The 25,274-nt window shown below is 37.8% G+C and overlaps 1 protein-coding gene across 1 annotated transcript; it reads left to right on the top strand.

The window, feature by feature from the left end:
• Positions 1–6,142: 6,142 nt before the first annotated feature.
• mapk13 (mitogen-activated protein kinase 13) lies at positions 6,143–23,303 on the top strand. Its single transcript, XM_055013206.1, has 12 exons — positions 6,143–6,337; positions 9,831–9,960; positions 10,134–10,192; positions 11,725–11,830; positions 12,470–12,499; positions 16,121–16,168; positions 17,888–18,002; positions 18,635–18,706; positions 19,273–19,352; positions 21,061–21,139; positions 21,618–21,791; positions 22,882–23,303. Exons 1-12 carry the CDS (start codon positions 6,225–6,227, stop codon positions 22,965–22,967), a joined length of 1,092 nt encoding a protein of 363 aa, XP_054869181.1. The 5' UTR covers positions 6,143–6,224; the 3' UTR covers positions 22,968–23,303.
• The last annotated feature ends 1,971 nt before the right edge of the window (positions 23,304–25,274 follow it).

Raw genomic sequence — 25,274 nt, 5'->3', positions numbered from 1 at the left:
GCAGAAGGACAGTGTGACTGCCAGAATATAGTTAAAGTTTCTAGCCTTTGGTCAAGGTGAATGACAAGGTGACAGAAACTTTTAGCTCATTTGGGTCATTTTGCAGTTAGATTATTAAACTAAGTCTGTGCCAGGTGCTAAATTGTCCTTTGAAGATATTGGGCCCTGCCATTAGTAGATTATTCTTTTAAATTTTACTTTACAGGAGACAGGCCACTGTAAGCCGCATGCATGAGAGATATATTATGACACTGGGTTTTGATGTGTTTTATGAACTGAAATGCTCCTGAACTTCATTGTTTTTTCAAGCCACTTTATATTGCATTGTCTCACAGTGTGTCAATACTGTACTATTTCATCCTCATTTCTCATCCCTGTACATATTGTAAATATTATTGCTACTATTCTATTATTATTTTATTTCTATTACTATGTCTACTGCTACATAATCTGCTGTAACAATGTGAATTTCCCCTGGCATGGGGAGAAATAAAGTACTTATCTTATCTTGATTTTAAAATGACTGTTGTTTTACTTTACACCAGTGGTTACAGTACAAAGAGTTGGAACCTGCTTGCTTCCGGGTGTTTTGTTCTTTCTTGGAAATCAGACTAAGTAATAAAGGCACAAAAAGAGATGTGTGGACAATTTAAACTATTCTGCTACACCTACAGCTGCACAATAGCCGGGACATACAGTAAACGAAAATAATACTAACAAAATACAATATGGAAGAGTAAAAGCAACAAGCGAAGAACCAAACATGGACATATGTATCCAGACTCAATCCTCAGGAAACAAACTGCAGGGGAGGAAAAAGACAAGTCCCAGGACAGCTGATGGTACGGCACAGAAAAGTCCAAGTGAAAATAGAGGACAGGGAGTTTTTAAAATCTCCGTCCTTTCAGGTCCAAGAAAAAGAAAGCCCAATATTTTTAGGGCCAAGATGCATAATTCTGTGAATCTTTTTAATTTGATGTCCATTCTCTGTGAGTCATAGCCCATTTCAAAATTGAGGGAGGGCAAGGCACCAAAGACAATTAAGACGGCTGTGTTAAACATCAGATCAAATGCAAGAAAAACATTTTTAATCAACGATTTTATTACAGAGCACAGTCTGGATCTTGTATTTAGCAGAAACCTGGTTAGATCAGAGTAACAGTGCAGCTGCTCTTATTGAGTCAACTCCTCCCAACTACATGTTTTTAAGTGAGGCCAGAGTGCAGAAGAAAGGTGTAGGAGTAGCAGTTTTGTTTAAAAACTCCCTTCAATATATGCAGCTCTGTTTTGGAACATTAAACCGATTTGAATATTTACCTCTTCAGCTGAAGTCATCTCCTCAGGTCATGCTACTGAAATACAAATACAGTGCAGACTTTCTTGATGACTTTAATGAATTGATGTCTCTGATCTGCATTGATTATGATTGTTTAATAATTGCTGGTGATTTTCATATCCGTTTTGATAACCTCCAGGACAAAGGAACTAAGGAACTGTGTCACTCTTGAAAACCTTGGACTGATTCAACACGTGACACAGGCCACACACAGTAAGGGACACATTTTAGACTTATCACAAATGACACAAGTGAAATCTTTAATCATTTTTTTTCTTTCACCTTTCTGCTGTGCTGTGGCTCAGTGTATGAGCTGACATCAATTCAATTCTAAAATTTCAAATATTATTGATTTCATTACTCACACTGAAGGGAAGGCGATTTCCTGTAAGAAAAAAATCACCATGGACAACAGACACGCTGGTCAGGAGTGGGTAAAGACAGTGTCGGAAAGATGAACAAAGGTGGAGAAAGACAAACCTGCAGGACCCTTATAACAGAGACTTCATAATTACAACCTAATTAATACATAATTACAACAATTAAAACTGAAGAATGCACGCAAGTCTTTCTTTTCTGACATTATCACCAAAAACAAAAATAATGCACGTGCTTTATTGTTGTGGTTAACATGTTAACAAACCCTCCTGTAACTTCAACAGCTGAACTTCAGTCCACCACAGCACTAACATTGCTTTGGTCAAAGTGTTTAATGGCATCCACTTAAACACAGACTGTGGCAGAATCTCCATCCTTATACTGTTGGATCTCAGTGCTACGTTCGTCACTGTCAACCACAGCATGTTACTGGACCAACTGAAGAACTGGGTGACACAGTACTACATTGGTTTGTTTCTTACCTGAAGGACAGGAACTTCTTTGTGTCAACAGGTTACTTTAAATCCAAGCAGAAGAAAATTATTAGGTGACCATGCTCCCATAAAGGCCCTGAGTGAATGTATAGAGCAAATCAGTGAATGGATGTGTCCACATTTTCTTTAGTTAAACATACTCAAAACTGAGGTAGTTGTTTTTGGACCAAAAGAGGAGTGATTAAATGTCAGCAAACAGCTTCAGTCATTACAATTAAAAAACACAGATCAGGCCAGAAATCTGGGTGTTGTCATGGACTCAGACATGACCTTTCAAAACCACATTAAGACAACTTCAAAGTCAGCTTACTATCTCCTGAAGAATATTTACAGGATTAAAGGACTTATTTCTCAACAGGACCTTGAAAACTGATTTTATTGCTTAAATTATGGTTTATTTCTAGGATTTAAATGCATGCTTTTAATGTCTACCTTTTACATTTAAATTTTTGTTATTTATTTTCTTTGCCATTGTAAAGCACTTTGAATTGCCTTGTACATAAATTGTGCTATTGGTCCAGGAGCCCAGATGGCCTACCATGCACCCCATGGTCTTTCTCACTGGACGATCTACCATATGTTCTTTGCTCAGATGTGAATTCTTGAGAGGCTTCAGATTTTTGTCTTAGACAATTCAGGTTTCCTGTAAATCGTTTGTAACAATTCCAGCGGTGACCATGAATTGTGGCTGATCTGCTCAGGAAGTAGGCTACAGTGTTCTTGCTTACGATGACTTCATGTTATTGGCTCTGCTTGCCAGCTTTGCTTGATGTCATTAAGTTTTTCAAATTTGGCTGCTGCAGTTTTGTCCTCATGAAGTAATTTGAAAGGTCCATGAGCAATTCCATCAAAGTGAATCACACAGTAAGGGCTGGCCTTTTCTTGTGGTTTATATATATAATATATATATATATATATATATATATATATATATATATATATATATATATATATATATATATATATATATATATATATACATATAAAATACAGTTTGATTTGCCAGTATTATTGGTTATAATGTGCATGGTTATAATGTGCATGGTAGGCTGTCTGGGCTCCTGGACTATATATAAATAAACTTGCCTTGCTTACCTCTGCTCTTATAATTCACCTTTTGTCCCTGTCTCTTCTGGAAGAAAGTATTCATTACAGCCATTCCCATCTTTGTTGCAAAATCTACGTCACTTCCTCAAACTATCTCCAGAATATCTCCTTTTCTGCTAGCTCACATGCTACCTATGGAGCATAACCACTAACAACACTGAACATCACCCCGACACTCTTTCTACCTCCACAACATTCCAAACAAACTCTTCCTTCAAGATAACTCCTACTCCATTTCTCTTCCTATCAAGAAAGAAAGAAAGAAAGAAAGAAAACAGTAGAGATATTAAAATTGGTTACAGGAGTACACTTTTTTTTTATTAAAAGTGTACTTCTGTAACAGATTTGAGCTACAAAAATGGTTCGTAGATTTGATCATTAGGCTTTGCACCACTATACAGTACATGCACCAAGTCAAAATGTCCATGCCAGATGCACGTTTCCTGAGTAAGTGGGAATGTCCTGCTGTCATGATTCATAAACATCTACCAATGTACAGTAATTATTCATGACTGTAACACCTCGTATGTGTGTGGGTGGGAGCTAATGGAGTCATTCTGACATGTTTCAGCAGGCAAGCCGTCTGAATCTTCCACATTGGATCTCACCATTTCTGCCACGTTTACATCATTTTATTTTCCACATGGTGGATGGTGCTTTACATGATTTCTTTTTTTCTTTTTGCAAAGGGTAGCCTACATGAGTTCACATGTTATATAGCTTCCCAGGCTGCTGATCTATAGGAACAGAGACTGAAACTTACAGCATGTAACTGAGGTGCTGCCTTACAGTCTATGAAGCTGCATAAAGCTCACCACAGCATTATAACAGGTCTTTGGTGATATAGCCTTCAAAATAAGGTTTTGTTTCTTTATGTTTTTATCATGAAAAAAATAAGTGCCGATTTAAAACATTAGCACATTTTAAAATACTTCAGGGTAAAATTCGTCAATGCATGTTTCAGGTGGGTCGTTCTTTGTTTAACATTTTTAATATTAAACCCTTTAAACCCCAAAACCCACTGGTGGGTTTGAATGGTACCATACTATTTCATTTTAAAAAACTGGCAAAATTATACCATGTATCAGTGTCAGGACCTGTGAAAGCAGAAGAACTGTTGGATTGTAAGCTTTCTGATGGTCATTGAACTATTCAAGTGTGACATGGTTCCACTGGGAAAATTAAGTAATTCTTTCCTTAAAAAAAAAAAAAAATTTGCATCAGATTTGGTAAAAAGCAAAATAATAATAACAATAATTTGCACTCCCTGGTTGAACCAAGAAGCAATGACTGACTTCGCTGCAGCCATCAGACAGGTGATTAAAATTAGGATTTATTTGACTGAACTGCAGGCTGTGTTTATGAAAAGCAGTGAGGAGACATGAATGGAAGCAAAGTAGAGAGACTGAGAGAAAAATGGAATGTACTGGGTCAAAAAAATAAATGCAGAATGACTTATAAACAGTACACAGAGTAACAAGTTGTAGGACAATACATTCACCATGGTGAAACATCTTTGAGTTGATGTATAGATCTTGGCCATTTGGCCACACATTTCATCACTCTTTCTTCTCCTTTTCCACTATCTATATGTTGCTGTTTTTAAAATTCTATCCCAGAGGACAGAACAACAACAACCTCTGGCCAGAAACCTACACACTGAATCTTTCAACCTTGTTTAGGTTGTCTCCCTGTGTGCAAATGTTACACCAAAACAGTTCCCCATCACTATTTTAGGGGAACACCACTGCTGCATCCTGGGCTTTGGTCCTCCTGATAATATGACTGAAACTGGTTTAAAGAAATACAAACAAGCCAACACAGTTTGTTCTCTGCAGAAGAAGGACAATGAAGTGATGTCAGATCATTCTGTAATGCAGAATGGTCTTGCTAAAAAGAGACAAAAAATGTAAAATATCTTTTTTTCCAGTTTTAGTAATTGACAGGAAAACTGATTGACATGATAATACCATTGTGTTGGTGTTGTTATGGAAATAATCAAAGAAAATTACCGTACAACACAGATGACATTTTGAGTTTTCTCTACTTGTCTTCACAGAGGTGCTGGACTTTACATTGCAGTAGGGTGACCAAACGTCCTGTTTTCCCAGGACATGTCCTGTTTTCACGTCCTGTCCTGGTTGTTTTTTATAAAGTGATGAAAATGCCCTGGTTTTCATTGGTTTTTATTGGGCCGCTAAAATTCAGCTATTTTGGTTAAAGTTGGATTGCTAATATAGCAGAAGTATTTTTTAGTTTTTATTTATTTATTTTATTTATTTATTTATTTATTTATTTATGATTCATTATTTATTCTAATACAGAAGAGACATTATTTCTATCAATATTTCATTTGTTATTTTTGAAACTTGTCGTAATAAAACATGTTCAGTAACCTCTGAGAAGCCTATCTGAATTTGTGTCTTTGGTTATAGAAAGCATTTGGTAATATAACAATTTTGTATCCCTACAGAGGAGGCGTGCTTTAAATGTACTGAAATTATAAGGAATCTTTGAGTAAACTTCGAGTATCTTTTGAATATCTCATTGCCGGGCCGTGTCCTGGTTGTCGGTAATCAAAATATGGTCACCCTACATTGCAGTAAAAAAAAATGAGCCCAAAATGATTAAAAATGTGACAGCGGGGGGAAAAAACACTTTGTGGAGTGGACACAGAAGGCGACTACAGTGAGTTTGTACATGAGCATGTCAGCTGGCTGCCCGTTTCCACCGGCTGCCCTCCCACGCGGTTAGAGGCGGTCGGATATTATTTTGAAAGCACTTCCGGCAGCGTGGAGCGGCTGCGTCGGCTCCAGCTTTACCGCTGTTTACTCGCCTTCTGAGCAAGTGACAGGCGGACAGGAGGAGGGAGGAGAAGTTCTTCGTAGCTTCGCCTTCTCCTCATCATCATGGAGGCTCAGGCGCATTTCTCCCGTGAGGAAATCAACAGCACGGTTTGGGAAGTTCCCGAGAAATACACGCGGCTCAAACAAATCGGGACCGGGGCGTACGGCTCGGTGTGGTGAGTGGCTCCTCGTTTACCGTAAGGCTGCACGGAGAGAGTGTGTCGTCGTTGGACTCTACTGTGTTTACACGGTGTTTAGTCTGAGCCCAGCGTTCAGTAACGTTAGCTACAGTGGCTGCATTGTGTCTGTGTGTGTGTGTGTGTGTGTGTGTGTGTGTGTGTGTGTGTGTGTGTGTGTGTGTGTGTGTGTGTGTGTGTGCGCGCGCGCGTGTGTGGGCCCAAGTTACATCCTGAACACACTGTCAACACTGGTGACACAGAACAATACCTGCATCATATTAGAACAGCTGGAACATGTCTCAGCACATAGATCATACATGTGTTCATCTGTGCAGTAACAATGCAACAGATGTGGCTGTTAGGAACGTTAAAGATGGCCATTTGCATGTCTACATGTGGTTGCATACCAGCTACAGTAAAGCACTGACCCCAGAGGAAGGGTTCATGTGTATATTACATAATGCCTATGCACAGACGTATGCACACTATATGTAATTACATAGAATAGCTTATATTATAACATGTTCTATGCATTTATATGTACATAGCTACGTACACTTATCAGGCATAACATTATGACCACCTGTCTAATATTGTGCTGGTCCTCTTTGTGCTGCTAAAACTCCTCTGACCCAGTGAGGCATGAACACAGCACCTCTGGGGATGTACTGTGGCACCGGGTTGGTGGCAGGGAATTCTGTGGGTCCTGTGGGTTGCAGGGTGGAATCTGCCTAGATCAGGCTTATCCTGGTACATCCCACAGATGCTCAATAAGATTTGGATCTGGGGAGTGTGGAACTGGGGTGAACAGCTTAGCTCTGTCGTGATCTCTGGGTCACTCCTGAGCAGTTTTTGTGGTGTGTCGGGTTGCATTATCCTGCTGAAAGTGGCATCAAGGACTGCTGTTGTCATGATTGACCTGCAATGTTGAGGTGGGTGGTACATGTCAAACATCCGCATGAGTGTCAGGACTCAAAGTTTCCCAGCAGAACATTGCATTATAACAAAATCATCGATGTAAAAAAATCTTTGTACAGATGTTAGCATCTTGTGGAGTACTGTCATATGTTAACAACGCAATACTGTCATATGTGAACAGGCATTGATATGTGCAAAATATTGCTATACAATAGAAGTCAAATGATTCGAAACTGTCACCTCTCAGTAACTGCATCATTTCTTGGTCAAACAATAGATCAGAAAACAGTGTTTTACAAGGACCATATTGCAAATACAGGCTAGAAAAACTCAATGCAACAAAAGTGAACACACCTGTTATCACTGACATACAAGTCAGAAAACCAGTGATCACTGAAACAACTTTGAGTACAGCTGTGATTTCCAATCAGTCTTAACTGCATGAACATGGCTATTAAATGAGCTGTGAAAGCCAGGACTTTATACATTTTGGGCCTATTGACTTTGTCTATATGCATACCTGTATCATGGCTCCGCATGAAAAAGAAGTGCCAGAAGAACTAAAAAATCTGATTGTGAGAATTCACAAAGACAAATAAAAGGATCCAAGACAATCAGTGAGCGACTAAGAATCTGTGAAAGTCAGTGGCAGTAATCAGGAGGTATAGAAGGAGCCATATAGTCAGAGCTGCAGCGGTCGTTCTCCTAAAATGACAGTGCTCTACTGCTCTATTACTCGAGTTCTAAAATATAGACAGGCAGGTGCTTCAGATTTATCAGGGGGTTTTCTGCTGAAACATCAGTTTCTGTGAAGCTCAGACAGTGTCAAATCAACTTTTATGAATGATATTCAGGAAAAAAACTTATTTGGTTAATCTAATCAGTTTTTTATGATACACAAAAGCAAATTCTCTACTGTTCAACTTGCAGTTATTGACATTTCAAAACTCACATCTGTCGAATACCGTCTGTCCTTGGATATAACAACTGAAGGTTATAGAACTGCAGGCCATGAATTAATCTATCTAATTCCCCTGGCAGAATTTCACCAACCTCAGACATTTTAACGATTATCTGTATTTTTAAGAACTTTATTTAATTATTTATAAACTGCCATTCCTAACACCTCTTAACTTGTGTCAAATATGATCATTTAATAATGTGTACAGTATCAAACGTGTTATCATAATGGAATATACTAAATTCCTTCCTCATATAGTGAAAAATTAAATGCATTTTGTCTAAAATATGTGTGCAATTACTGAATGTCATTAAACCTCAGAGGGCTGCACAGTGGCTTGGTGGTTAACATTGTCGCCTTGCAGCTAGAAGATCCCCAGTTCGCATTCTGGCCTGGGCCTTGGATCTTTCTGCATGGAGTTTGCATGTTCTCCCTGTGCATGCGTGAGTTTTCCTCCGGTAGTCCGGCTTCCTGAAACAGTCCAAAAACATGCTGAGGTTAATAGATGATTCTAAATTGTCCATAGGTGTGAATGTGACTGTTTGTTTCTATGTGTAGCCCTGTGATAGACTGGTGATCTGTCCAGGTGTCCCCTGCCTTCACCCTAAGTCAGCTGGGATAGACTCCATCCCCCCTGTGGCCCTAATGAGGATTAAGTGGTGTATAGATAATGGATGTATGAATTAAACCTCAGATTTAATTATTGTTCAGGTGCTGAATAAGATCCACCGAATAATCAAGCTAAGATGAATTTAGTTACGGCCAGGTTTGATGTTAAACCACACACAGTCCCACGTTTCATTTGTCATCCCATTAAGGGATTTGGGGAGATCATGTTTCTGTGTGTACTGAACAGCGAGGCTTAGTATGTCATAATAAGGAAAAAATGTAAAGTCAAAATGGAGTAATGCCCATCATAGTTGAGCTGCTGTTACCAGAACTGCAGATATTAGCTTGCCAATTATGGTTTAAACATTACAGTGTGGGAGTTATGATCTGTCAATGCTGAAAATGGCTCATGAACTGGATTCAACATTGTAATTTTCACCAAATTGCACATCTCTTATAAACTCTGTTGTGGGAAATTGCAAACAGGAGGCGAAGGACATCATAAACAGGTACATAAACAACAGCGTTTATTATACTGCATTTATTGTAGATGTATGTCTGGAATGGAAAAGCTGTTGTGTGAGACTGTAATTGTAATATCCTGCATTACTGCATCAGTGTTGTCCACAGCGCTCTGTATGAGTGATGTGTGTAATGTGTGTTGGTGGATGTGGCTCCAAATAGCCTAACAAGCCTTTCCTCCTACGATCTGGTGCCCTGCAGATCACTCCAAACACACATTTACATGTAGATGCTCAATAAACCGCAGATCAGCACTCAGTGACAGAATGAGCCCTGTTTACACTGCCTCTTTCTGAGAGTAGCTCTGCTGTTGCACAATATTTCACGCAAAGCTTCAAAGTGAGAGTGGAACCTCAAACTAGACCCTTCTCTGTCATTTTATAACTGCTCTGACTTCAAGAGTGAAATCATACTGAAACTAGCAGGCTCATGCAGACACAGCACCACGCTAATGACTTGTTATGCCATTATTCACCACAGCTCAACAACAAATGAGAAGACTAAAGAGAAAGTGGCCATTAAGAAGCTCCACAGGCCCTTCCAGTCAGAGATCTTTGCTAAGAGGGCCTACCGAGAGCTGCGACTGCTCAAACATATGAAGCATGAAAATGTGAGTAGAGTCCCAATTCATCTCCTGCTGCTTTTAACAGACTGCAGGTTTTGCTGTGTTTATGGCCTTCAAATGTCACAATTAGCACGTGTTTTAAATATGATAACATGCTGTAAATACTCATTTGCTCCCATGTCTCTGTATTTGTCACCTCCTTCCTTCATTCCAACTAGGTGATAGGACTTCTTGATGTGTTTACAGCTGCCTCAAGCCTGGATGACTTCCAGGACTTGTGAGTATTTTTTTCACCTTATTAGCCATTGCCTCCAGCAGAGTCAGACAACACTTCGAGTGATCTTCAGGTTTATTACTCATCTGCAGAGACACCTGCAGGACCACAGAGCCATCGGAAATGAGCACTATTTTCTGATCTGGGGGATAAACAGTAGGTTTGTCTCCAGAGGGATGAAAGCTCATTTTATTTAGCCTACATTCTCTTGTCACTTTTTTTTGACAGGAGCATATCTGGTCACACTGTTGGATATGCTGTGACCAGTCCCTAGAACATTGCAAGAGTCTGGAAAAGTATGAACATGTCTTCAGATCTTAGGGCTTCTTAGGAAAAATATGGGCCTCCAAGAAAGAACCCTCCCTAAACTGGAAGCACACTGTTGTCTCAAATATCACTGAATGCTATTTGCTTATGTCTTCAGCTTTCCAATTAATAACAACCCCAGACAGGGATTTCCACATAAGGATGGTTAATTAATAAGTATTTCAGAGAACCAGAGGATTCTAAGCTTCAGTCTGCATGAAGTACATTCATGCAATGTCCCATCTAATGATTAATATACTGTGACATTGAAAATTATTAGTAGAATTTATTTTGATTTAACTGGGTGGTTGTTTGCTTTTTACTCCACCAAGGAATGCGGTGGAGTTATGTGACGATCGACGTACATTTGTCCTTCTGTTAATCTGTGAATCTGTCTGTTAGCAACATTACTCAAAAATGGATGAATAGATTTGAATGAATTTTTCAGAGAAGGTCAAAAATGAGACCACTTGATTAGATTTTGGCAGTGATACAACTTATAGTCTGGATCCACGGATTTGTTCAAAATTTCTGTGTCATTGCGAGATAGCAGCATGGTGTCACTGTAACTATGACAACAAGTGAACGCTATAGCAACTGCCTGCTGACGATCACATGATTGTGATCCTACTAAAAAACCACCAATGAGGACATATTGTCGGAAATAATACAACGACTGAGCAGCCTTGGCGGAGTACTGCGCTCTGAGTGCTTTTCTTGTCTGAAAATAGTTTAGTGTGCTTTATGAACACATCAGACTATTCAGTTCAGTTCAATTTTATTTGTATAGCACAAATTGACAACATGTAGTGCTTAGCATAGTAAGGTACAGACCTTGTGAATTTTAAACAAGAAACACAGAAGCCAACAATCCATAGCTGCCTTCCCTATGAGCAAACAGTAAGCAATTGTGGGATGGTACAAATCTTAGGCTGTAGCACATGACAAGTATACAATAAAGAGGAGGAATACTTTATTTTGAAGGTTATCGAAACATACCTAAGTACATGTAGCTCCTTTATGAAAATGTGAGACGACACAGATAATAGCAACAAGTAGGAGTAGAAATTACCAGTAGGATGATCTATTGAGGCAAGAGAAGCTTTTTCTTGTGCATTATTTGTGATCTTGGCTCAATAAATCTCTTGAATCATGTTTGGAGTTTTGGACAGAGGAAATCATCTTACTGTCCATCTAACTATCATCTCGCTCCAATCTCTTTTTCTCAGCTACCTGGTGATGCCTTATATGTTCACGGACCTGTCGAAGGTGCGAGGTCATCTCTCGGAAGACAAAGTCCAGTTTCTCGTCTACCAGATGCTCTGTGGACTCAGGGTGAGTCTAAGGAGAAGAGGGTCTTTCCTCAACTTCACATTTTATTAAGCATCAGAAGTACATTAGTGTAACTGACCAGTTAAAGTTTCACTGAATACATTGCAAGGTCCCCTTCAGGAAAAATAAACAGTCATTGTGGAATCATGCCGTAATTTAGAGTGAATTTTGAGAGTGGTTTGAGCCTAAGTGTTATAGCTCAAACTTAGGCTCAAACTCTTCTAAAAACTTTATTTTGAATTTAGTTACACTACCATTCAAAATTTTGGGGTTTGGTTGCACAAGGGTTTTCTAATCATCAATTAGCCTTTCAACGCCATTAGCTAACATAATGTAGCATTAGAACACAGGAGTGATGGTTGCTGGAAATGTTCCTCTGTACCCCTATGGAGATATTCAATTAAAAATCATCCGTTTCCAGCTAGAATAGTCATTTACCACGTTAACAATGTCTAGACTGTATTTCTGATTCATTTATTGTTATCTTCATTGAAAAAATGCTTTTCTTTCAAAAAATAAGGAAGTGACCTCAAACTTTTAAACATTAGCATATCTAGCAGCGTGGCTAATAATAGGCTTATTCAAATACACAAAAGGATGTGAAATAAAAATGTCTGCGACATGCTCTGTTTCTCTTTGCAGTATATTCACAAGGCTGGAATCATCCACAGGGTAAGTACAAGTCAATGTGCCATTGTAAAGAGCCAACACTCAAGTTGGGTGAAAAATGTCTATGCTTTGGAAGCTTTCCATTTTTTGGTCATTGATAAATTCACCTCAGGAGGGAAATTCTATTGTGTGCAGTAGTTTGTCCTGTACATTTTTCTGTGTCAGACTGTAGACTTGCATTTCTCTGTGTGCTTTTTGGAGTGTTTATTTAGTTCGTCATCGTTAACACGTCAAATCAAACCCTGCCCTAACAGGTAGGATGAGTTCACTACTTTGATGTCTGATTGCAAGTCTAGAGATGTCAGGCCACACCTTTCAGCTCCAGTGTCAAGACCTGTGAGTGTATGTGTGGAACAGAGAAAGTAGTGTCAGACCAGTACTTAAACGTATAAATATATCCCAATTCCCTCAATTTTTCATCGATCCTCACTCACTTGATCCAGAAAACATTCCGGACCACCATCTTGAAGGCTATCTCAAAGTTCTTATTTCTGCTCTCAGGAGCAGAGAGATCTCTCAGAAGACATTAGTATAAATCAGACCATCTTTCCCAGAAGTCTAGTATCAGATCGACACACCCTTTTACTGGAAATCGTTTAGTGATCGGACGTTACAACAAATCTGGCTGCTTTACAAATGACAGATTCAGGTCAGAACACAGATCAAATTATGAGATCTGTATTACGCATATGCCTCATTAGGAAGCAAACACAACTTTCACCCTTTATCATTGATTTTTCTTTTCATTTTTATTCATTTTATCTTTTCAGCCAGTTTCATGGATAATCTTCAACCAGGGCTGATTAAAAAGCTCTAACAGTATACCTACAAAAATCAAAAACTGGACTGGATTTTTAAATTTGGCCACTCTCTCCGTCAATGACACTCCCAGTTCTTCTGGAAGTAAACGTGTCAAGCACCATTTGTGACGGACACTGAATCTGTGAAACTGTGTCAAAACAGTGAACCTTCCACCTGATTTTCATTTTGAGGAACAGGAAGAAGTTGCAAGGAGCTGAAGTGAGGTAGGCAGGGAAAGACAATGTGTTGTTGTGGTTAAAAAATCCCGGTGTGTGACCAGACGGACAGTGCATTGGAGTACTCGCATCACACCACAGCTCAGGTCATTTGCACAGAATGTTTTCCCTCAGACACCTCAGGATGTTACTGTAGACCTCTACCTTGACAGTCCAACCAAGAGGGATGAATTCACAGAGTACAACCGCATGAATGTTAAAGAAAACAACAAGCATGCTCGTGGTGCTCCTGATGTAATGCACCTCGTCCAGTTTCGGAGATCGGCGATTTTCCACTGTGAAAATTACAGTTTCCTCTCTTGGGCTGCCGAGGGACATCTATGGAGGGTTCTTCACAGACTTGGGGAGATGACAACATTTACATCATGTGGATGCACAAAGTATAAAGGCCAATTCATGCTTTCTGCACACGTTCAGAAGATCTGAAGTGGTACGCATGACGTCACCCTTCACTGACGGTAGCCAAACTGTACATGTGCCAAGGAAACCAATGGTGCTCAAAACAGGTTATTGTTATGAGGAGAGACTTTATCCACACGATTAGATTTTAAAATTAAAAGAGTTTGAATTGTAGAAGTTGCTGCAAGACTCTGAAGGTCTTTTGATTTGCACGTCTTCAAATCAAACACAGTAGGAAGTTCTAACTACTCCAGAAATCATGTACTTTGTTCACCCACTGTGCTGAGCACATCTCTGGAATAATCAGACTGAAACAGTGCTGCAGACCTTGCAATGCACTGACGAAGATCTATTGTGTTATGAACCAAATATGCGAGGGGCATGTCTACTGTCCACTTCAAAAATCTGCATCAGTCTGCACACAGGGATGTGCACACTTCTGAAATTGTCTCACCATAATGTGGATTATTACTCATACACTACTGTTCAAAAGTTTGGTATCACTTAGAAATGTCCTTATTTTTGAAAGAAAAATAGTTTTTATGTAAATTAAATGAATCAGAAATACAGTCGAGATTTTGTTAATGTGGTAAATGACTATTTTAACTGGAAACAGATGATTTTTAATGGAATATCTGCATAGAGCTACATAGGCCCATTTCCAGCAACCATCACTCCTGTGTTCTAATGCTACATTGTGTTAGCTAATGGTGTTGAAAGGATAATTGATGATTAGAAACCCTTGTGCAGTTATGTTAGTACATGAATAAAAGTGTGAGTTTTGATGGAAAACATGAAATCGCCGGGGTGACCCCAAGCTTTTGAACGGTAGGTTTTGAACAGGAGTGATGGTTGCTGGGAATGTTCCTCTGTATCCCTATGGAGATATTTCATTAAAAATCAGCTGTTTCCAGCTAGAATAGTCATTTACCACATCAACAATGTCTAGGCATTATTTTTGATTAATTCAATGTCATCTTCATTGAAAAAATGCTTTTTTTTTTTTCAAAAATAAGGCCATTTCTAAGTGACCTCAAACTCTTGAACAGTAGTGTATTTTCTTCTTGCATTTTTTCATGCATCTCTCCTTGCGTCTAAGTCCCTCTAATTGAAGGTGTAATGAAAGGAAAGCAGCAAGTGAGAAAAACCTGGATGTTTTTAATGGACTCGAGATATACCCTACATCAGACATATTAAATGCTTTTGTAATCTGTTTGATTACACTGTTTAACCCTATAGAAGCCAGTGTAGCGCCGGTGCTACAATTGTATATTCATTTTTGATTAGTGGTAGATTTGGAACCAGATAGATGGATCATTCTTTTTGCGTATACAATCTGGGGAGTTGTAAAATCTGAGGAATTGCAGTAACATTTCACACGTTCTCCAGGTCTCAGAGCGTTTTTTAATGCAGTGATGGGTTTGTAAAAATACACAATAAAGCACACGTAACAAAAATCGTTATAAACGAGACCACGGGATATTGTACAACTTTTTTTACATTTGCAAATTTGAGGGATACATCTATGCTATTTCTGTATTTTGAAATATACGTGACCACAAAAAAACAATTTTCATTTTTTAGGCTTATTGCACTTTTAAGCAAACTGTTGTCATAGTTAAGGCATAAGTCAATACATACTATTAAAATTTGGGATATCAGGGTTATATTGATGTAAGGCAAATAAAAACACTCCAAAAAATTGCACTACAGTATGTAAGAATATCTTCCTGGCAGGCTTGCATAATGGTAGGTCTTAATGAACTACAGGTAATAGTTCTAGCTTTGTAGCTGCAGGATCTACTAAGAAATCTACGTTTTTATTTCCAAGTTTGAAAAATGTATATTTTGAGTAATGAGCGATGTAGCTTTTTGATCTTAACATATTAATCCATTATGCTATTTTTTAACTCTGATATTAGTGTGTTTTAGTGGAGCTATGAACAGCATGTCACAGTACTGACTGGAATTCTGTGGTGTGTTTTATGGACTGCTTATAGTTGAGTCACCATTTAGCCCCTGTTTAAAATACCGTGCAGTGAGAACAGCTGAGCGATGTTAGACCACCCGGTCTGCAAGCAATGAAGCTCTTGCTGTCTCTAGGAAGAGTGTCAGCATGATAATTATGATTTCTTGTTAATTACTACGTGCAGTAAGTAACCATCACTCAGCTCGTTTTCTTTTACAGGATCTGAAGCCTGGAAACTTGGCTGTTAATCAAGACTGCGAACTAAAAGTATGTATTTCTGAGAATTACACAAGAAAGCACCACAACACATAAATGACAGAAAAATAACAGAATCCAGCTGGTAACTTTCCCTTTAATTAGCAAAGGATGAAGAATGTGAATTTATGTACAGTTATACCGTGTTGCTTGAAAATGTTATTGTAGAAGCATGTTATTTTTTTAGCTAGTGAGTATGTGAAATTAGTGCATATGCGGTATTAACCGTTGAACATAAAGTAACGCATGTAAAACTAAAGATCCTTTCAAACAATGTATAAACACATTTCTATGACAGTACACAGCAGAAGTGAGTACACTGCTCTGCAAAATCACTTCAGCATCAAAAGATTTTAAACTGCATCACCTCTTAATAATTACATTATTTCTAAGTTCAACAGTAATGCAGTTTCTTTTATGAACAATCAAAACAGATATTTCAGAAAAGCTATGGGTCATTCCAGAATTGGAGGACATTTGGGCTTCAAAATTTTTGAAAAATAAACCTCTTTTACAGTTTTCTGCTACATACTCATCAATAATAGGTGATAAACTATCAGTGACTTGATTGGCTCAGCTTACACATTAATTGTACCATTTTCTGTTCAATGTTTTATTTGTTGTTTGCTAACCCTACTCTAATCACAGTAACAGGGTTGCTAATCCATGCTAGTGTTATCAGAAGTAGAAACTAGATATTTATCTAGCTGTTACTGCTGACCAAGAGGACAAACTCACTGATGGAAAAAAGTTAAAAGAATTTATCTTATCCTGGTAATATTCATAACAAGGTTACATGAGGTAGAGTGAGACATTCAATGAAGGCTGACAATGTTATGAAAATATGAAAAATAGAAGAGAGGCCATAGCTTTGCTTTACCCATTCTTTTGGAAAACAGTTTGATAATGTTAATTCTAGCATTTCATGTGATTCACTGTTTTCTTCTTCTTCTACCAGCTAAAAAGGTTATGCTAACAGGGTTGTTGTGGGACACACGTTCCATGCATAATAATTATTATATAAGATGTTATATTGATTTTTAAAAAATCCCCACAATTACAAGAGACATCAATGAAAAAAAAATTTAAATCAGGAGATATAAATTCCACTTTAACTGTTTTACTTGAGATTCAATTTGGTCATCAGGGAGGTAGGACAAGAGAAAAATGTCATTTTAGAGGGAACTCCAGACTTATTTGGTATTTTTTAAAAAAAAAAATGTTTTCAAGCATTCTTTTCATCAAGGTTTTTTTTAGATTTGGTCTCAGGACAAGTACATTTACACAACAACTGTATGTTTTAGTATTTTGTACACTGATTATTTGTAATTTGATGAGTGGTATGCAAAATGTTCTCCATTTCTGGAATGACCCCTATATTAAAAATACCAACTAAAAATCAGTGGGGACACAGTTGCAGCAATAAACAGGAGGTACAGAATGAGCCATAGTACCCCTAATCAGAGCTGTATCTCAGAAATAAAAGGTCTACTGACTTTTGTGTTTAGTTCCCACTGTGCAGCCTGCTTTCTGTTTTAGTAAATCTCAACTGTTAGTTTTGCAGTAGAGCAAATGGCTACTGTTCAACCTAGAAGTGGTGCAATGACTGTGAGGTGATATGAATTAGAATCATTTGACGTTTAAATGATATTTCACTGCTGTTATGTGCTCCATATGCAGTGCTCATGTTTAATTAGCAGACTGTGATCGGTTTCTTTGCTGCTGATACAGATCCTGGACTTTGGGCTGGCTCGCAGTACTGACGCTGAGATGACCGGCTACGTGGTGACCCGTTGGTACCGGGCGCCTGAGGTCATTCTGAACTGGATGCACTACACCCAGACTGGCAAGACAATTGTAGCAGTTCCATATTCTTACCTCCGTCCTCGCTGTCGTCTGAGTAATGAGTTGGCGTGTCGGTGCTGTGACTGTAACTTTGTGATGTTTGTCGTGTGAAAACATCCCAACTTCAGCTTTAGATTGTATGGTACCTTATGGTTCAGCAGGTTTTATAATCCTACAGCCTGTTCCTGAAATGCATTTTAAGTTGCATGGATGACATTCTGAAAAATAAATTGCGTTTTTCAGTGGTAACAGATGACACAGATGGGTCTGACAGCTGCCTGATAATGCTGAGACTCAATGACAGTATTGGCACCGCAATTAATCTGACGTTCCCAGGATTTATGTTTCTTTTGGAGATCGTGGTTTTTCATTTTGTAAACAGTTTCTACAGAGTGGAATGTAGCACAGAAAGCAACTCTGGCAGGCTTACGCCCTGCATAGGATAGTATTACTCATCACATATCCCCCAGTTAGCAGCACCACTAATTCAGCTCTCTGTTGTGAAAGGGAACTTTGCTCTGGCATATAAATGCCACCTTCCTCATCTCTACTCAGCCAAACTTCAAAGACTCTTATTGATGTGTATGCTGCTTGGGTTTTCACTCACTTTTTTTCCTTTGCTGTTCATTCTAGTGGACATCTGGTCTGTGGGCTGCATCATGGCAGAAATGATCAATGGAAAAACCCTGTTCAAAGGAAAAGACTGTATCCTCTCATCGGTGTTGTCTTTTTGATCAGCTGTTTAAGACTGTATAATGTTAAATGAATTTCCATATACAAAGATAAAAACACACTGCATGATTCCCAAATTACCCAATCAAACTTTAATATCACTTCATCAAACTGATGTAGTGTTAAAGGAGACTGACAGCCACTTGATGAAACAACAACAGTTTTATTTGATGCAGAGTGCTATAACTCAGACACAAAATGGTGCAGAAAAGGCGATTACAGAATATGACATGAAGCAAAAGCAGTGTGTTTCCTGAGGCAGCATCCAGTGCTGCTTTTGCTCCACTACATTATATGCATTTCAACATGTTTTATTTTTGTTTATGTTCTTTTTCCACTCAATACACTTTCCTGATTTATAGGGCCTGCTCGCAAATAAAGAAGTCAGTGCTTCATCAAGTGGCTGTCATCTTCCTTTATTACTCAGCTTTATGGGCCTGCTTGGAAACCCTACTTTCCACTGCCTCTGTGTGGACATTTGCTTACCAAACAACCACGACAGTTTTAAAAGTCCTTGATTGGAACCCCTTTACTACCAGACATGGACCAACTGACTCAGATCATGAAAGTGACTGGAGTTCCTGGACCAGAGTTCATACAGAAGCTGGATACTCCAGAGGTAAGATGCATTACAGTATGCGTATGTCATAAATATTCAGATATCTCCTGAAAGTACAGTTTGATAGAAATCTCTGTTACCAGTGGCGATTGTTTTGCTAAAATTCACAATCTATCCGCTGTTCATTTTGCCTACCGGAAGCTTTACCAGTAGAGGTCAGTGAAGTATAACATTTGTCCTGAGGGTGGCGCCAGAGGAAAAGACAGAGCATTAACAAACGCATGTATCAAGATATAATAATAATAATAATAATAATAATAATAATAATAAAGAATGAAGGTAAGGTAAGACAGGATTTCAGTGGTTTTCATGTTGTTTGCATCTCTTATTTTGAAATTCATGGTTCTTACTGTATTTGATGCAGATTCCTGATACTAGGAATTGTCTTGGATTTATGCTCAGCAGCATACTAACAAGGTGGTTCAGTAATGGTTTTAACAGCTCTTAAATAATACCGGAACTTGTGTTTCAGTTAATTTGACCCAGTTCTACACTCATCTGTAATATAATATGAGAGAGGTTTTGGAAAATGCTACATTGATTTAATCTAATTTCATGCTGCTCTTTGAATATTTTTTTGCATAGAATATGAACGGCAGGTTTTATCCCCCACCATTTACACTACCGTTCAAAAGTTTGGGGTCACTTAAGAATGTCCTTTTTTTTTTATTTTTATTTTTATTTTTTTAAATAAAAGCATTTTTTCAATGACGATATCATTAAATGAATCAGAAATACAGTCTAGACATTGTTAATATGGTAAATGACTTTTCTAGCTGGAAACGGCTGATTTTTAATGGAATATCTCCATAGAGGTACAGAGGAACATTTCCAGTAACCATCACTCCTGTGTTCTAATGCTACATTGTGTTAGCTAATGGTGTTGAAAGGCTAATTGATGATTAGAAAACCCTTGTGCAATTATGTTAGCACATGAATAAAAGTGTGAGTTTTCATGGAAAACATGAAATTGTCTGGGCAACCCCAAACTTTTGAACAGTAGTGTATACTGTTATTGCTCTTAATATACACATACAAAACCAGTCAAAAGTTTGGACACACCTTCTCATTCACTGGTTTTTATTTAATCATTTTCTACGTTGTAGATTAATACTGAAGACATCAAAACTATGAAGGAATACATATGAAATTATATTGTAAACAATGAAATCTTAATCTCCAGCATTAATCTAAAATGTAGAAAATAATAAAAAGTTTTAAAAAGCATTGAATGAGAAGGTGTGTCCAAACTTTTGACTGGTAGTGTAGGTATATGAATGTGAGATAATATCAACGTATCCTTAAATGTGTGTAATTTTTGCAAGGTGGGGATACATGAATACAGAATATGACGTACATGTTACCAATCAAGTTCAACAGTACACAGTTAAGAGGTCATTAATGCACAGGCTAATAGCTAACAATCAGTTGATGCGGGTTTTATATGTTTTTATATTAAATGCATTTATACTGAGATTATTGACACCCACAGTTTTTTGATAAGTTCAAATGCACATTTATGGAATAATTCTTGTGCATGTTTACAGAAACACAAACTGTCCTGTGGCTGCAAAAGTGCATACATAATAATATTGACTGTTGTCTACATTTGCATTACAGTTTTGCCAAGTTTTGCTTGTTTATTTAACTTTTAAAAAAAAAAAAAAACTCTTAATCGCACTTTATTTACCTCTTCTCCCTAAAACAGGCCAAAAGTTATATGAAAGCCCTCCCTCGTTATCCCAGAAAAGACTTCTCAGCGTTGTTTCCAAGGGCCAGTGTACAGGGTAAGTTCAGCCACATCCTTTTTCTTCGGCTTGGCGCTTTCACACATTTTTTAACTTTTGATCACATTTAGTACACATCCAGGTCTACCACAGCAGACTAGGTTCAGGATTTAGTCCATTTTATTTGTAAGTAATGTTAGTTTTCTATCAGATCTTTGAATGATGATAATGATGCTGCCTGCTCCCTGTTTATGATAGCTTTTCCACTTAGAGCTCTATTCATGTCTTTGTCATTGGATTAATTGCTTCTTTTTTCTTTCTTTTTTTTGCATATTTTAGAATCAAAATCTGTTTCATTAGATAGGTACAAAACAAATAATACAAAGTGCCTGTTACCAGCATAATTTGTCTTTGTCTTTTGAAAAGCAATTACATTAACTTGCCATGTGTCCATATGTTCAATAACTTTTTTAAAAAATTGATGGGTTTTATATTGGATCAAATTGCTGCATCGTTTCGTATTCCTGACCGTTTCCAGGTATTGATCTGCTGGAGAAGATGCTGGTTCTGGATGGAGACGAGAGGCCCACGGCTGAGCTAGCCCTGGAACACCCGTACTTTGACAGCCTTCGAGACCCAGACGACTTTCCTGAGCCGGCACCGTACGATGACAGCCATGACAACGACACATTGTCCCTGGATGAGTGGAAGCGTAAGTAAACAGGATTAGAAAGAAATGGTCAAATCTTCATAATAATAATAATGATATAATACAGCTCGCAGATTTTTATTACAGCATAGATATAAAGATTTATGTGGGTCATTCCAGAATTGGAGGACATTTGGGCTTCGAAATTTTTGAAAAATAAACCTCTTTTACAATTTTCTGCTATATAATCATCAATAATATGTAGTAAACTATCAAAGGCTTGATTGGCTCAGCTTACACGTCAATGGTACCATTTTTTTTAATGTTTTATTTCTTGTTTGCTAACCCTACTCTAATCATAGTAACAGGGTTGCTAATCCATGCCAATGTTAGCTTTTTCTCAGCAGTAGAAGCTAGATATTTAGCTAACTGTTACTGCTGACCAAGAGGACAAGCTTACTGATAGAGAACAGTAAAGAAAAAAGTAAAAAGAATTTGTCTTATCCTGGTAATGTGCATAACAGGGTTGCATGAGGTAGGGTGAGACTTTCAATCAAGGTTGACAATGTTTTGAAAATATGAAAAATAGAAGAGAGCTTTGCTCTACCCATTCTTTTGGAAAACTGTTTGATGATGTTAATTCCAGCGTTTTTTGTGATTCACTGTTTTCTTCTTCTTCTACTGGCTAAAAAGGTTATGCTAACAGGGTTGTTGTGGGACACGTATTCCATGCATAATAATTATTTAAGGTATTATTTTGATTAAAAAATGTTCCCACAATTACAAGAGACATCAATGAAAAAAATAATACCAAAAAAAGGAGATTTAAATGTCATTTTAACTGTTTTATTTAGGATTCAGTTTGGTCATCAATGGTGTTGAAAGGCTAATTGATGATTAGAAAAGCCTTGTGCAGTTATGTTAGCACATGAATGAAAGTGTGAGTTTTCATGGAAAACATGAAATCGTCTGGGTGACCCCAAACTTTTGAACGATAGTGTACATCCTGTTGCAGGATTTTTGTTCATGTGAAAATGATGAATAATAGTTAATGTGGCAGTATGTCTTTTCCAGCTTCCTCTTCAAAGATTTATTGATGTTGTGAACATGCTGCACATATACAAAGCAAATATTTCTCTCCTTTTGTCCATAGGGTTATGTTTCAGAGAGGTGAAAAGCTTTGTGCCATTCCCACGACGGGACTCCAAGAGGAAAAACACCCTGACTATGTCTCCATGATGTGATGAATGTCATGTAACTACTGATGTCCCAACCAACCCACATACAGCCAACGGTGCCCTTGTATATTCCAACCCTGGATTCACTCTTTTTCTTTTACTCTGGAAATATTTGGATTTTGAATCAGTGTTCAGAAGAGTGATTATTTTAAAACTATCCCTTCATCTTTTTTTTTAGTAATGTGAAATTGTTTCCTAAATGGAGATTGCTCTTTGTGTTACGCGTTCCCTATCAGTGAATTGTGTTGCAAATGAATTGTGACTAAATGCTGCAGGGTTGCCTGCAAGATTTACTGTAATATTGTTTTCCAAATAAACAATAAGACAAAATGCGAAAGGTTATTCTTTGCCGCAGATAGGAAATTGTGCTACAGCAGACAGATTAAAGGAAAAGATTCCCGTGTAATTAGCATAACTAATCAATGACAGTAGTTCAGTCTTGAGGTGATAATAGCATCTTGATAAAGTAAACAACAAAAGTGAGTAACCTTCTGTGGAACACATCACAGTAATTGCATTTATTCCAAGTAGGTATTTTCTCTTATTAAAAATTGAAGAAAACAAAAAATGTTTAGATGTACCACATTATAAACAAGGACCCTACAGTAGGAACTTAGTGCAACAATAACCAATATCGCTTTCATTTCTAACATTTAATTTTTATTTTTTATTTTTTTATCTTTCTTTATTATTGATGACAGAGGCAATCCTCAGCATGAAAGACACCAAATTTCTGGAGAGACAATGTTATTTAGCTGCTCTTTGACAGGAGAGCTGTGTTTATCTCTTTAAAACACCTCAAAGGGCTTCGATTGGATTTGGGTTGGGCAACATCCTTTGTTTTCGTCATTAAAAACCCTACTGTGATTTTGTCAGTGTGCTTTGGATCGTTCTCATGCTGGAATATTCCTGTTCTGCAAAGTTTCTGCAGACTCTCAGTCATCTTGTCAGCCAGTATTTTGGAATATCCACATACATTTATGGTGCCATCTACAAGTATCATCTCTCCAGCATCTTTTGCACCATTGCAGCCCCATATCATCACACTCCCACCTCCTTACTTCAATATCATTTGACCAGACTGAGTCCAGAATTCATCAGGCTTCCTTTGATGCCACTTTGCAAACTTTTATCTTGCTGTTTGTACTTTTCTTGGGTGTCATTTACACTGTGTGCTTCTATACCAACTGGTAAGTGCTGGAAATGTGTTTCCCCTGGTTTTTAGTTGGTCCGCGATCATCCTGTATCCTTTTTTATTTTGTGAATTCTCACTATTACATTTTTCAGTTCCTCTGACAGTTCTTTCCCATGTGGATCAATAATGCAGGCATGCGAACAGATACAGCCCATAGTTCCAAAACTGAAAAAGCTCTGGTCTTCACACACCATTTTATGACTATGTTTTGAAGTTGAGCTTATTGGAAATCACAGGTTTGCTGAATTTGGTTTCAATAATCACAGGTTTTCTAATTTGTATGTCAGTGATCACAGCTGTATTCACTTTTATTGCAATGAGTTTTTACTTTTGGAGCTTGTATTTACAGTGTAAGTACTTCACTACTGTGTTTTTCTTAAGATGCAGTTCTCTTTTTTTCAACTAAGAAATAATGCAGATATGGAAAGGTGATACAAGTTTGACTCATTAGACGTTTAGGTGATATTGCACAGGTCTGTTCAACTTCTCTTGTATTCTGTATGTTGTAAACGTGTACAGATTAAGATAAAGTTCAGGTTTTGCCAATGAATGAACCAAAAGATACTCAGCTACTGTGTGAAAGTGCAATATGTCACCAGTGCCTGCTGGAATGTCTGTGCCTGACAGTGTGCATGAACTAATTCATTTATTCACGCCTTTCCTTGTGGATCCGTATTGCTCGACTGTAATGTCTGCCAGGCTGTAGACATCATGTACACTCGCACTAAATTCTCTATCAAACCCATCTTTCTGGCATGTGGCATTGCTTGAATATGTATTTGAGAGGTTCAGGGCATTTAGAAACTGCTTTATTATGGTTAACATTACATTATGGAACTTAATTGGGCTTCATTATAATTCATCTGTTCATCTGTAATCCTGTGCTGGACATCTCTGCTGCCCATGAGACGTGTTAATGACGTGTTACATACAAATGTAAAAATAATCTTACTTTTTTCCCCTCAGTAGCTGAATTGTGTTTCCACATATTGTAGAATAAACAACTTCATTCATGAGCATGCATGTGCGTGCACATGTTTTGTGAGTGACTTGACACCTGTAAGGCTTCCAAGAAAGCCTCTAGGTGTAGTTCAGTGTGTTGTTTTGAAAGGG

This window comes from Amphiprion ocellaris, chromosome 8 (assembly GCF_022539595.1).
Source record: "Amphiprion ocellaris isolate individual 3 ecotype Okinawa chromosome 8, ASM2253959v1, whole genome shotgun sequence".
In the NCBI taxonomy this organism is placed as follows: domain Eukaryota; kingdom Metazoa; phylum Chordata; class Actinopteri; family Pomacentridae; genus Amphiprion; species Amphiprion ocellaris.
Note: the sequence above shows the minus strand (reverse complement) of the source record. Positions and strands in the feature narration are given on the sequence as shown.